Source organism: Vigna unguiculata, chromosome 7 (assembly GCF_004118075.2).
Source record: "Vigna unguiculata cultivar IT97K-499-35 chromosome 7, ASM411807v1, whole genome shotgun sequence".
NCBI classification, from domain to species: Eukaryota; Viridiplantae; Streptophyta; class Magnoliopsida; order Fabales; family Fabaceae; genus Vigna; species Vigna unguiculata.
Window position 1 is genome coordinate 11,473,017 of NC_040285.1, and position 14,606 is coordinate 11,487,622.

The 14,606-nt window shown below is 34.4% G+C and overlaps 2 protein-coding genes across 2 annotated transcripts; one reads left to right on the forward strand and one right to left on the reverse strand.

Moving 5' to 3' along the window:
• Window positions 1-1,127: 1,127 nt before the first annotated feature.
• Window positions 1,128-2,190, reverse strand: LOC114192338 (casparian strip membrane protein 2). Its single transcript, XM_028082032.1, has 3 exons — window positions 1,885-2,190; window positions 1,651-1,774; window positions 1,128-1,497 (listed from the first exon to the last, which is right to left on the reverse strand). The coding sequence occupies exons 1-3, from the start codon at window positions 2,127-2,129 to the stop codon at window positions 1,282-1,284; spliced, it is 585 nt and encodes a 194-aa protein (XP_027937833.1). The 5' UTR covers window positions 2,130-2,190; the 3' UTR covers window positions 1,128-1,281.
• A 3,254-nt stretch (window positions 2,191-5,444) lies between these two features.
• Window positions 5,445-12,676, forward strand: LOC114191161. The gene is made up of 4 exons (XM_028080343.1): window positions 5,445-5,622; window positions 5,812-5,894; window positions 6,082-7,819; window positions 11,961-12,676. The coding sequence occupies exons 1-4, from the start codon at window positions 5,445-5,447 to the stop codon at window positions 12,659-12,661; spliced, it is 2,700 nt and encodes an 899-aa protein (XP_027936144.1). The 3' UTR covers window positions 12,662-12,676.
• Window positions 12,677-14,606: the final 1,930 nt, after the last annotated feature.

Below are 14,606 nucleotides of genomic sequence, written 5' to 3' on the forward strand. Positions count from 1 at the left end.
CTGGACTCTGCATTTCACAGAATTGGGTCGATACTTTGTGTAAATGAAGATGAGCATCCAGATAAAGCAAACCAACTTTCTGCATAAGTCGAAGAAGAAGAAGATGTAGCGGCTCCTCGACGGTGCAATGGCAGTGCAGCGACCCCTTGACAGCGTAAGCAGAACGAACGCCGCAGCGAAACAACGATGATGGTTGGTTGAAGAAGAAGAAGATGTAGTGGCGCTGGAAACCTCCTTGACGGTGCAATGGCGGTGCAGGTGGCACGAAGGGCTGACGCGTAGTGGAAGAGTGGACCAGGTGTGCGGGACGCTCGAAGAAGAAGAAAAAGTGCAGAACATTTGCTGCTGAGGTGTGAAAAGATTTGGGTTTTTTTAACCCTACGAAGCGATACTGCCTCGGTTAATTCGAAACCGAGGCATATTGACTTGCTCATATGCCTCGGTTGGCAAGAGAATCGATGCATAAGTCATCTACTGCCTTGGTTATAAAAGAACCAAGGCATACTCCTTCAGTGAAATAAAAATAAAATTAAAAAACTGCAACTTAATTGCATCGGGTAAAAAGCACCTGAAGTAGAAAAGCTATTAGACCTCGGTTCAGCGATACTCGAGGTATAAAAGCATGTAAAAAATTTCAAATTCCGGAAAAGCGGGAATTGTCAAAATTTTTTAAGCTATATGCCTCAGTTAGAATAGCAACTGAGACATAAAAATTGACTTTAATTACAAAAATGTCACCGCGCGTTTATATGTAACGGGTGCGCAAGAACTGAGACATATACTGCGATGTAAAAACTCTTAAATGCACTAACGTGTGTGTATGAGAAAATTTTATTTATGACAGCTTTTAATTGTTAAAATATATAATTTTAACGTTGTTATTAAATATAATATTTTTTCACTGAGTAGTGTACTTTTCTTTGTGTGAGATATGAAAATTACAATTTTCCTTATCAGATATATAACATATACTACCTATAATTAAATCTTGCATCGTGTCACTATTATTCTAACTTCAACATATGGATCACAACAAGAAAAATAGTGGCACAGGTCTTGTCACTGAGGAAAGTTGCGCAAGAGAAAGTTAAGTAAAGAATGATCAGTGCAAAGTAAAACACACCGGCTGAAACTTGAAACGTGCATATATATATTAGAATGACCAAATGTATACAAATGAATTGGCACATCATACACTTGAAGGAAATTAAAACAAGCCGAGGCATTAAGACTTAGGAAACAAATAGAACATGCAAAATATTTATATATATACGTTAATTTTCAAGGCTTCCCAATAGCCAAAGCAGACATGACAATCAACAACACGAAGACAACAACGGCAACGAACGATGAGACCACAGCTGAACTGGTCTGCGCACAAAAGTCTCCAAATTGGTTGCATATGGCTAACCAGTTCGTGTCCTGATCACCATTGTGTGCTAAGTAAACCACGGCAGCAGCTGAAGCAGCACTAGCAGTAGCTAGAGTCAGAAACACCTGCAATTCATATTTTTAAGAAATGAACTTTAAAGATTAACTTAATCTTACAAAATTGACTTTTAAAATAAGGTTCACGTATAAACTTTCAATGTATATACTAATGTTAAATGAAATTATATACGAAGGAAAAAAATATTTTAAAGAGCTTACAGTGTCCAAGATAATGAGGAAAAGCCTTGGTCCAACAGCATGGGGGCGAATAATTGCAACAACGGAGAAAGGAAGAGACAGCACCAGGTAGCCACCCACTAAAGCCATAGTAATAACAAAGAACCTGCATTGTGTTACGCATTGGTTAGAATTTCTGATTTCAGTGATTTAACATATATATAGATGCCACGAAAAGGCACAGAAAATAATAGAGTTTTGAAGATGATGACATACTGAAAAGTAGTGAAGCTATCATAACTAGCCTCAAACTGAAAGAACTGAGTGAAGAAAGGTAGTGTCTGATCACTTGTTCCCATGGTGGCAGCAGCACCAAGAGCAGCAGCTATGGCACCTAACCTTAGAATGAAATCCATTATGGCTACCCCTTTTTTCCATCCTCCTGGTCTCAGTGGTGCCGCAACCACACCTTTTCCTTTAACTACTTTACTTGATTCTGGGATATCGATGGTGGTTGACATTTTTGGCTTTGGTGATGCTCCAAGGATAGGATACACGAGAGAGGATGATGCAGATGTGTTGATGATTGAAGATAACATATATAGAGGAAGAAATTAAGAGATGTTAGGATAAGTGGGGTGATGCATGATACTTACTCAGTGAAGTTGTTATGACAACTTTGTTGCTCTTATTTATATTTTGCCACCTTTTCGTACCGAAGCAAGTGGAAAGAGCCACAACTTACTCTCTCTTTGTTGATTAGTTTGTCCCACTTTTGAAATGTCAATCAAATAGTTATAATAAATTAAAACTTTATTAAATGAGCCAAACCAAAAAATAATAGTAGGGAATTAGAGAGCTTCATTACAAATTTAAAAAAGAATGTTTCTTTTAAAACTAAAAGTGAAAGTTATGAAAAGATCCTGGCTATATATATATATATATATATATATATATATATATATATATATATATCAATTATTTGAAATAAACTATTATATTAATTTGAAAGATTATAGAAAAACAATTAGTTTGCATTTGTTTTGAAAACATTGAAATAAACATAGAAATTGAATTTTATAAAAATAGTGTTTACTATTTTTATAGTAGTGGTTTTGAGGTTTTTTTTTCTATACATTGAAATAAACATAGAATTCTTAATAAATTATAAATGAATTAATAAAAGTTTCATTTCTTAACATTAATTTACATATTAAAATTATATTTCGCATGTTTAAATAAATTCACGGAAAGCATGGATATCACACTGCTTTTATAAGTGAATTATTTCCTTCTAAAATATGTTTGTGTTGAAAAACACAGAAATGTTACCCGACTAGAGATGGTAAATAAACTTATCTCCGTAGGTATTGTCCGAACCCGTATCCGTTTTGATGGGAAATCTCCGCATTGACTGGGTATGGGTATGAGGATGTACATATCCCAGCCATAATACCCGTCCCCGCCATATCTTCATCCCGTTTAAATTATTAGAATATTCACAATTAATTAAGTAACTATATATATATATATATACTTTCTATTTTTTATTTATTCTAATTATTTGGTTTGTCCTGAAACTCATTCGCATCTCTAATATATTTTCATCTTATTATAACATTTATGTAATTATGTTAAAATAATGTATGTCAATTAAAAAAAACTTATGTCTCACATTTGAATATTTCTATTATTTTTTAATATTTTTATTTATTGTATATTTTTTTTTTCACGTGAGAATATTTAATACTCTCAATTTAAGTGTTTAATAACATAAACCTTTTATTTAATACGTATAAAAAAATATCTTTACTTATTATTAATAATTTTTGTTTCATTGAAGAACTTTTTTGTTTCGCTAAAATAATTTTCGTTATTTCTCAACCATTGAATATATATGTTGATATTTTGAAAATTTTCTTAGATCTCTAAGGTATTTTTCATTTTATCATACTCTTAATTATAGATTTGTTTTCCTGAGATTTCTTTCAATAGTCTCGGAAATTGTTTCTAACACACATTTGTTAATTTGTTAATATTTTTATTATTGTTTATTTTCATCATGTAGAATACTATTTCGATATATTTTATCTAATTTTTTTTTCTAACTCATTATCAATCATACTGTAATCTTTTCACTATAATTGTATAAATAACTTTTATTTACTACAATATAAAAATTTAGTGTAATTTTCGTGAATATTTTTTATCACCATTCAACATCTATTGGAGTTCAAAAGATACAAGATCTAAGTCAAAATTTTATTATTATGTTTATTATTTGTTATTTGCGTCATTTTGATCAAGTGATGTATTATAACTTTTATTAGTGTATAAAAAAGAGATTCATTAATATTTAAAAAATTGAAGTAAACAAACATTTAAAATATATTTTAATTTGAATATTTTTTTTATTTCATATTTTTTTAAAAATATTTTTAAATTTTATCAACTAGGTTTCATTAATGTTTGCAAATTTAATAAATGTTTTGGTTCTCATGAAATTTTATTTGGTATTCTAATCTAAAACATAAACAATTATAATTTATTTAAAAATATTTGATATCGAATCTACAATCGTCCTCCTAATATTGAATATTTGATAATATAATGTTTCCTTTGCCGTAATTTTTATTATTTTATAAAAATTAATTAAAATTAATATTGAAGTAGTAAAACGGTACGGGTATGAGTACGAGATTATACCCATTACCCGTGGGAATGAGGATGAGACAAAAGTTTGATACCTATTGAGTTTGGATATAGGGATGAAGATGAATTTTTTCTACGGAAATAGGTATATGATAGCAAGACTCGTCCCCGTTCCGTCCTGTTGCCATTCCTATACCATACCTCCAATCAAAGAATTTTCATTAAATAGTAATAAATAAAGTAATTAATTTTAATTCTTCCAACAGTTAATATCTATTTATTTCATAAATGTTCCTATTTGATAAATATGGAATTATGGACAAACAATACAGAATTTGAAGTTTTAAATTTCAAATTGTTTTCCTTGGTTGTCTTTCTCTAGTCTCCATCTGTTTCTTGTCTGTAATTCACAAACATTTAATTCTCACACCACTTTTCTTTTTTTTTCTTTTTATTTATTTCTAAGATCAATTTTACACCACTTATTTTATCTGTCACGTGTCGGGGCTAGAATTACAGAATTAACATTTTTTTATACATGCCACTTTCTTTTTCACTATCAATACACATATTCATCATTGCACAAGCCAATATTTTCGGTCCTGGTTATGGATACATCGAGGTAAGGTTGTTCTATGATCATAGACGCATGCATACACGAAGGTTGACGGTGATGATATGGAAAAAAAAAAGTAAAATAAAATTCTAATATAGATCTAATTGAGTTTTCTGATTGATTCTCTTCGTTTTCCTCAGTGATCCAGAAATTCTTCGATCTCAACAATTCTTACAAATTCGTTACATTTCTCTGGACACATGACAGGAAATTTGAGCATGTTGTGGATAAGGTTTGTTCTTCTCCCTATTCATGTTTTTTCTTTAAACATTATTGAACTCTACATTATTCACTAGTAATTCCTATCGAATAAACATTAAACACAATAATGCAATCCAAATCAATGTTGGGGTCTTATTGTTGTCATACACCTGAAACACGTTTTATTTATTTTCTAAATTTCTACCTAGCCCTAAATTCACCAATGTAATAGTTTGTACAAGTTGATAATACTAAACTTCTAGAATTACTTGTTAAACAGGTTAATTGTTGATACTCTTCTGTGACATGGATCACGTGTGTGTCACTTGATCTCCTAAATCGATTATCACACTGAACCTGGGTAGCTATGGGGAGGAGAATTCGTGAGAAAGAGTGTGCGTTGCCGAGTAGAAATTCCAGTAGTAGCCATCATACTCACCCGGGACGAGTTTGGGGAATTCTTCATGTTATAAAGTACCATCATTGGCGACAGGTGAAGAGAAGGCTTACAACAAGAAGGCATGGTGGTGGAAGACCTGATGAAAGTAAGTCACAACTTTACCCTTTAAAGCCAAATATTTACTATCATAAAGTGGAAGATAAAATTTACCAGATTATAACATATGACACCACAAAAAACATAGAACCATTGGTTTATTCTGACAGTTTTTGTTGACATGTCGCAATGTTTCTGTTTCCACTTCATATGTGCAACAATTTCTTTCACTTTGTAGGAGTTGAAAGGCCAGGAACTTCTGATGATTCTGGGCTTAACTCTATGCCAGACCATTGTATTCCATATACAGAGTTATCTAATGTAAGTAAACTAGAATACGTTGGTTGCTTTCACTGTATCTTTGTGTTATTGCTTGTCTTTTGGGTGCTAGAGACTTATCAAACATTATTGGTTCATTACATCTTGCATTTTGGACCATTACATCCTTATTTTTGTGTTGATATAAAGGTAACATTGTGAAAGTCGAATCTAATTTCATGTTTTCTAGGTTGAAGAAAAGCTGGAACAGTCCCCTTCTCCATCCAAAAGTTCTATCAAATCCCGATTTAGGTCGCTTATCAATGAAGATATATACAGAAGGAAAAGTCGACACAAGAGAAGCTCAACTTGCCCTGCAAAGACACTGCAACTACCTCATGCTGATTCCGTTCATAACTTGGAGGTTGACCCACTTAGTGAATTGTTACTAACTGTTGAGAACCCTGAACCAGTTCTAAGAACCTTTCAGAACCATCTTGCAGCTGGCACACTGGATGCATTATCACCAGTTTTCTCTGATAAACGAATTGCCAACTGTGACAAATGCGTAGATTGTGGTACAATGTTTTGTAGTGACACTTTGGAGCAAAGCAAGATTCATAATCATAAACACTTGAGTTCTCCCATTCAAGATGGCCCGGAAGAGAAGTCGTTTAATGCCCAGATACTCACAACTGATGCTTCACCCCACCTCTTCAAGGACTTTCTTGATGCATTGGATGTGATAAACGCAAACAAGAACTTTCTATTAGAATACATACAGGATCCAGGTTCTCCTCTGCCATTTCACACTCACCATCAACAATCTTTGAAAGCTAATGTGAGACGAGCCAGGTCTCTTTCGTTTCCTGTATCTGCCTCATCATCTGGAAAGCAAGATTCTGATCCAGGTCAACTCATAGACCAAATGATAGATGATCTGTTAATTGCAGAAAAAAAGAACTTACAAACTCAGAGAAGCATGCCAAATGAATCCACACGTTACCGTTTAGAAGATTCTCACAAACAGTTCATACCATGTGGTTCTTCGCATAATTTCGAACAAGTAGGTGAAAGAGATCTTAAATCGACACCAGTTTCATCCCGGGTTCCACACAATGTGAGAACTAGCCACTTCAGGGATCTTAGAAAGAAGATGAAGCGCTTAATTGAAGAGGGAAGAAACGAAAAGCGTCGCATTACCATGGATGCCATACTTGACAAAATTCCTCGGGGAAAGAGACTTACAAAAAATATGAAGAAGTTGATTCATGACAAGTCCAAAGACCCCACAGTCAATGGGGAAGGTGAAGAAAGTTCCACAAGTGGTTTTGAGAACCGTCTCTCTTCTATGTCCTTCAACAAGCGTCAACGACCACCCATGAGGAATTCTTCTCTAAAAGAATCAATTGGAAGATATTCGCAGTTGTACGATACTTGTTTTAATAGTGAAGCCAAGTATCCTAGAGTTGAAAGCTCAAGAGTGAAAGAAGAAGAGAAAAATTCTACATTAAAGACGCCAAAATCCTTCAAAAGGTTTCTTTCAATGCCTAATTTGAAATCTTACTTTCACCACAATGATGAGTCTTCTTTCCTTTTATCTCCCAAAAACTCAATGAAGGTGCATGGAGATAGAAACATAAGTGCAAATGACATTGAACATGACCATAAGAGGTTTAACCATAGCGAGGACTCAAAAAGTCAAATTTTTCCACCTACACTGGTTAATAACACAAATCAAGAAATCAGCTTGAATGCTGACCAAAAACAACTGCTTGTCAGGAGTGCTTCAAAATCAGGAATAAATTTTAGTGCTGAGGAAAAGGAAACGAACATGGGAATTGAATGTTTAGAAAACTTGAGAGACCGTGGTCAAGACATTGGAGCTGAAGTAGATACTTACCCCGCGGAAGCAAACTCAGCCTTCTCTTCTGATACCAGCTTTCTTGACGTTTCATTTGATCTAGAGAACATAGACATTCCAGAAGGTATATTTTTGGTCGTTTTATACTTTAATATTTCATATTGTCATCCCTAACTTTTAACTTTACCTTCGTCTTATTTCTTCATGTTTGCATTTTGTGTGCGAGCACAACTAGTCTAATGTTGTAAGAAATTAGCATCGACAAATTGATAAGAGTGCTTCTTATGTTTTCAAGATTATAAGTTAATGGCGTCTAAAGAATTAAAAAAACATAGATAATCAAAAAGTTATCTAGATGTGAAAGTGCATTTTCAAGCGAAGATAATTCAATTAAGAAATTGAAATGAACATAAAAACAATGAAAAAAGAATAAAAAGGACGTGAACATTAGATCATAAGAACATAAAGACACGAAATAAAAGAAACAAAAGATCGAAAGAAAGGGAGAGGAAGAAAAAGGGGATGGTGGCACACCCCTTGGGGATGGTCCAGTCTAAGATGAGTGGTGGCTACTGCCACTTAAACCTTGGTTCAAGATGAGACAAGAGAGTTCAAGAACACTCAAAAGGCACTCTCTATACTCTAACACACAACTAATCAATATAGACTCTCCATTAAAATTATTCAACACTTTACAAATGGTGGAGAGTTCCCTTATATAGGCTTTGGAAGGGACCTTTTAGCAAATACGCAAAGATGTATTCTAAAAGTAGGGCAAGCTAATCTAGGGATACATAGGATGACCTAGGCGGAACACCCTTACTCTCCAAGCATTCCATGCAATGGGCCAAGCCCAAGTTCTCCTCTGCTCCAAACATAAGAATGTTGTCCTCAAACTGAGGTTGTTAAAAGGATTCCTTGCTTTGGGCCATGCGCCCCAACACTCTATCCTCCAAATGGTGTCTCCATCAAATCAAGAAGGTGCCCAAAGCAAACATACAAATACACAAACAAAAGAAGCCAAAAGCATAAGTCTAAACACAAGGAGAAATGCAAAGTAAAGAAAAGCAAATGAGTAAGAATGGGGCCTCCTTACTAGTCATGCTTTTAGTAATTCTTCTAGGAAGAGCCTCTCCATCCTTATGAGGATTCCTAGACTCATAATCATCATCCCTCATTTGGAGAATTCGACACGAATTTGCAACACCTATATCAAAAGGAGAAATACCACCAACATTAAAAGAAGGGCTAAGTATATAACTAGGTGGTAAATCTAGCTCATAGGCACCTCAACACTTTGAAGGGACCATCTCCTCTTGGGTGGAGTTTGGACTTCCTTTGGGTAGGGAACCTCTCTTTCCTCAAGTGAAGTCATACCCAATCACTCGATTGATAGATAACCTCTTTCCTTGCCTTATTAGCATGTTTCATGCATTGGCCAACCTTTCTCTCAATGTTGGCCTTGACTTGAGCATGCGAGTCTTGGACCATTTTGGCTTTCTCCATAGCATCATGGCAAGTCTATGTCTCATGGGATGGGAGAGGGAGGAGGTCAAGAGGTTTTAAGGGCTTGAACCTACACACTACTTGAAAGGGAGAATGGAAAAAGGTGGAGTGTTTAGCTAAAATCTTGGTAGCTAATGTTAATGACCAATTTAGAGTCTATTTGGTCACTAATTATAATTTTTTATTTATAATAATTACTAATTTAGAGACCAATAATTTTTAGTTTATAAATTAGTCATTAAAGTGACTAATTATTTTTTATCTCTAAAATTGATTGTTATTTAAGAATTTTCTAGGAGTGAGTTTTCATGCCCAGGTATATTGAGGGACATTTATTGATCATATAGACAACAATAGCAGCAACTTCATCCCAAAGTCAATAACATGGTTCTCACTTTTTCGAGGATGGTCCTACCGAACCTCTTAGCTAGGCCATACTCAAGAGTTTGTGCTATCATCCAGTGCCTTGTTATGCCATTTTCCTTGTAAAAAGTGTTGAAACTTTTTGAGCAGATTCAAGATCGTTATCAATTTTGAACCTTTCCCCTATCTTACCGGTTTGGTTATCTAGTAGACGCTTCCAACTATTAAAATTCTCGAAGGCATCATCCTTGGTCTTCTAAGTATGGATCTATAACTTCCTCTAGTAATCGTCTAGGTGACAGGGAAGTATACAACCCTAGTACTCAATAATAGATGTTGAACTAGACACTACAAAGCCTTTCGAGGCATACAAGCTATTCTTCCTCATACCCTTCATCACTACGACATCCCTTATTCTTAAGCTCAACAAGAGATATTAGGTGGGGCTTTCAGCAAGGTGCAAACAAAACTTCCTCAAGAACTCTTTCAGTTCCATCATGTAGACAAAATCTGATGGTCTCAACTCTAGTTATCTTAGAGGACTTGTTGTCATCACGGATAACTAAACCTACTTTAAGTTTTGGGAACTCCTAGAACTATAAATGGTTAGGTTTCATATTAAATGAACATCCTGATTCCATTATACTTTCTCAATCATCAGTATTGATCAACACCATGAGGACCTCTATGATTCATAACCATTTCCAACTAGAACTGGTCCACTAGATGTTGATGGTCTACCAACACTAGACTGTCTTCCAGATCCAATGATCTATCAAGGTTGTTAGCCTTCTTCTCTTTCTTATGAAAAAATCTTTTAGTGTGACCATCCTTCTTTCAATGTTAACATCTTATAGGTGATCCATTTCCACCATTGTGCATCTTTGAATTTGACCTTCTTTTACCTCCATCCCTAGCACCAAACGTCTTAACATCAAAGTTCTCATTCAACTCTTTCGAGCTCAAAGCAACCCAAACCTCCTCAAGAGAAAATCTCTTTCTCATACGAAAAGGTTTCCATGAAAAGATCATGCCCTTAGGCAAAGAACACAACAACAACAAAGCATGATCTTAATCGTCAATCTCAACATGAATACTTTCTAAATCAAGGGTGAACTTGTTGAATTCAAACAGCTATTCTCTATATGCTTTTTCTCTACTTATACGAGTACAACACTTGCTTCAGATATAGACAATTCAACAAGGACTTCGTCATGTACAAACTCTCAAGCTTTGCAGTCTTCTCCTTCGAGACTTTCCTTAATACCTTATCCTCGAGGCAAAGAACAATCATCTTGTGAGTCGTAAGCGTTTTCTGGTCCTTCTTTGCCATGGCTGAATCAAGCTTGGGTTCACTACAATTCAAAATCATTCAAACCACCGATCTTTTCGACCTCTTAATTAATGAAAGTCATGATGATTGATTCCACGTTTAGTGCACCAGTTCGTAAGAAATTACACCTTAGAAAAATAGATGCAAATTCGTCTACCACTCAAACAATATAGTAAAGAAACCCACAAAAGTAAAGGGTAGAAGGTAAACGTAAGACAAAGAACAGGAAAGAATCACACAAAAATAATGTGGTTCAGTTGAAGTGTTAACAAGTTTCAATTTGCGTCGGTAACAAAATTCACTATAATGAGATTGCAACTCAATTTCTCTCATAAAAAGCTCTCACTTAAGTACACCTCAAGCCTTAACCACAACTAATGATACAAAGTTCCTATTTATACATCAGTATCGTTATAACTAACTCGAGTGAAATGCCCCTATTTATACAAGAAGGTAACTTTGATGATTTCTCCAAATGATCCAATTTTCAGCAAACGCTAAGAGACTAGACAATATACTAAAACTCTTCATCAGATGTGGTAGAAGCTGCTTATTATACTTTTGACAATCTCGTACAGTTAGACGGACAAGGAACCCGCAGACAAGATTTACACCAGAGTCAATCTTCACAAATGTTTTAAGGACAAAACTTTGATGTTATCTCGTAGATGTTTTGTTATGGTTGTTGTCCAATTAGAATTGAAATTTTTATCTAAATAACTGATCACCTGCTAAAAGTTTTCATTAAAAGTCAACATAGTTAAAACTTCAATTCTGAGTACAGAATAACAGTCAGAGTAGCTATTGTATTTCATGTTCAAATATTTTAGTCGTCTAGATATAAAATCGTATACTTCAAACTCGAATGGAACTTAAGAGACGGATCTACATTAGGTTCATGAAATACTTCACTGTTTACATTCTGTAACAAGAAACACACTTCAATGTAATGTTTCTGATAACCTCAGCTGGGTTGCTTTGAATTTGTCATTCTTTTTCAAAACTCAATCAATAAATGCTATTGATTTTATATTTGTACTAATATTGATCATCTAATGCTTAGGTTATACAGAAGAAGTAAACTCAGAAATAAAGCAAGGGCAAGACGATGGATCGGATCATATGTCAGAGCAGCAAGAGGCTGAAGAAAATCACCCGGAGGAGGGTGAGAATTTTCAGAACATTGGAACTCTAAACCAGAGCTTGAACTATGAATTTCCATGTATTGAAATTGATCCAAGTAATGTAGCAGCATTTAATTATGTGACAAAGGTTTTAGACCTCTCAGGGTTCACTGACCAGGATTCCCTAGGGATATGGTATTCTGATAACCAACCAGTTGGTCCTGCAGTATATGAAGAATTAGAGGGTTGCTTGCTTCTTGATCCTCATTGTTCTGGTAACAGTGGCGAAGGTGGAGAATGTAACCACATGCTTCTGTTTGATATAGTAAATGAAGGGTTGTTGGAGATTTTTGGAAGATCTTACAACTATTATCCAAGACCCTTGTCTACTCTCTCCCATGTTCATCCACTGCCAACAGGAGATAATGTGCTCTATGATGTGTGGAAGCTTATTAGCTGGTATCTGAACTCAACAATATCTGATAGTTACATATCATTGGATTATTATGTCAGCAAAGATCTGTCAAAATATGATGGGTGGATGAATCTTCAATTTGATTCTGAATGTGTGGGGCTTGAGATAGATGACTTGATTTTTGATGATCTTTTGGAGGAAATAATATTCACCCAGTTGACCTAAGTTATACCTGCTCCGTAGTTTCTCCATACCGTGATTAAATTTTTGTATAAGAGTTAATGTAGCTTCTACTTCTGCTGTTATTCTTATCCAATTTCTTTTTATTGGATACTTGAAGCCAATGCATCTATTAATTAATGATTTCAAAATATTTTTATTCCACGATATTCACCAAACTTTAATTCTTTTACAAAAGTTTTATGATTTTGGTTATTTAATATTTATAAGCTTAATTTAAATTTTGTCGCACAGTGCTTATTATTTCACCAATTTTATCATTTTTAGGTATATTTCACTGTCTGGATTTTGATATTGCTTATTCTATGGTATAAGTTTTTTTTTTCAGCATAATCCGCATCATGTTTTTCACTATTATTACTTTAATCATAGTGGCAACAAAAACATATTGTTTAAAAGAAATTGCGATACAATTACTTTTAGGGTGACAAATAGACACCTTGATGGTGTATAAATTTATGTCCTTATTTAACTTCTAATTATGATTTTTTTAATTAATTTTTTTATACTTTAAAGATTAATTAAGTTAAAATTTATTATAATTGAATTTATCGAGCATGTCGTACAAAAATATATTAAAAATAACTTTTTAGTTACATAAATAATCTTTAAATATTTTGACGTGTGTTAGTGCAACTGAACAAAGTTAAGCTCATGGAGGTATAAGAGTAAATTGATAAAAATTTCATAACACCTTAAAGATAAAGCCAAAAATACTAAATATCCAAGAAGTCAAGAAAAACCATAAAAAGTCAACCATTGCATAAAGAAGGCAAGAAAAACATTAAAAAGGGAAGAAATTTGGTTAAACTGAGTTTGGTTAAGTCAGGAAAAGGGAACGAGAAATAAAAATTGGACCTTGCGGTATTTTCTATCTTTTCCTATAAAAAGACTTTGCTAACTCAATAATATTTATGATAAAAGATAATTTGGAGCAAATATATCTTTAGATATTTTATTTGGTGTTATAAAATAATTATCTTATTTAATTATATCATAAAATATCAAAAATAGAAGATAGCACTAAGAACAAAGTGTGCAAAAAGGTAGCATTTTGTGAGTTTTGGAATAACTTTTGTGAAAAGGAGAGTTGAAGTCCGATGCCACAATGTTGGAGGAGTCTTAAGGAGTTTTTAGTGATTGTATTCTAAGCACTTTCTTTCTTTTATGTTTTTAATAAAATTTGTTCATTTGCATTGATTCTTCTATGTTCTTTTTCTATTTTCCAGTATTTTTCTTGATTGCTCTTTACATTCCAGCATTTTATAGCCTTCTTCTTTCTTACAATTTAAAATTCATTTCATGGTTTCAAAAATCAATTTTCAGTTTTGATCAAACCCATTTTCATGAGAATTGGTGTGTGATGTTAATCTTTCACTACAAGAAATCTGCTATTTACCGACGGACTAATACCGACGGACAAATAGCCGTCGGTAACTATGATTTAGCGACGGATTTAGCGACGGATGTAGAGTGGGAAAAATACTGACGGATATTTTTGTCAGTAATAACACAACAAATATCTGACGACGGACAAATCCGTCAGTAATACCACAAGGGAGATTTGGCGACGGATTTATCCGTCGGTAAGGTGACGAGACAATTACCGACGGGTGACCGACGGATCGATCTGTCGGTAAGTTCGCGGATTAAAATTTAAAAATATCATATTGAACCCTTTCTCCCCATCGTGAAACTCATTACTTCTTCTCCAAACACAGCACCACCGAAATCGCCGCCCCTGTTGGGCTGCTGCCACTGCCGCTGCATCGCCACTCCTAGTTGCCGCCGTGACGGCCTCCTTCCGGTAGCGCTATCGCTAGCCTCCCCCATTGCAAAACACAGTTCTTCTCCTCCTTGGGCATCACTGTAGTTGCCGCCATTGTCGCCACCAATTGTTGCTGCCACTTCCGCTGTCGTGCCACTCGCA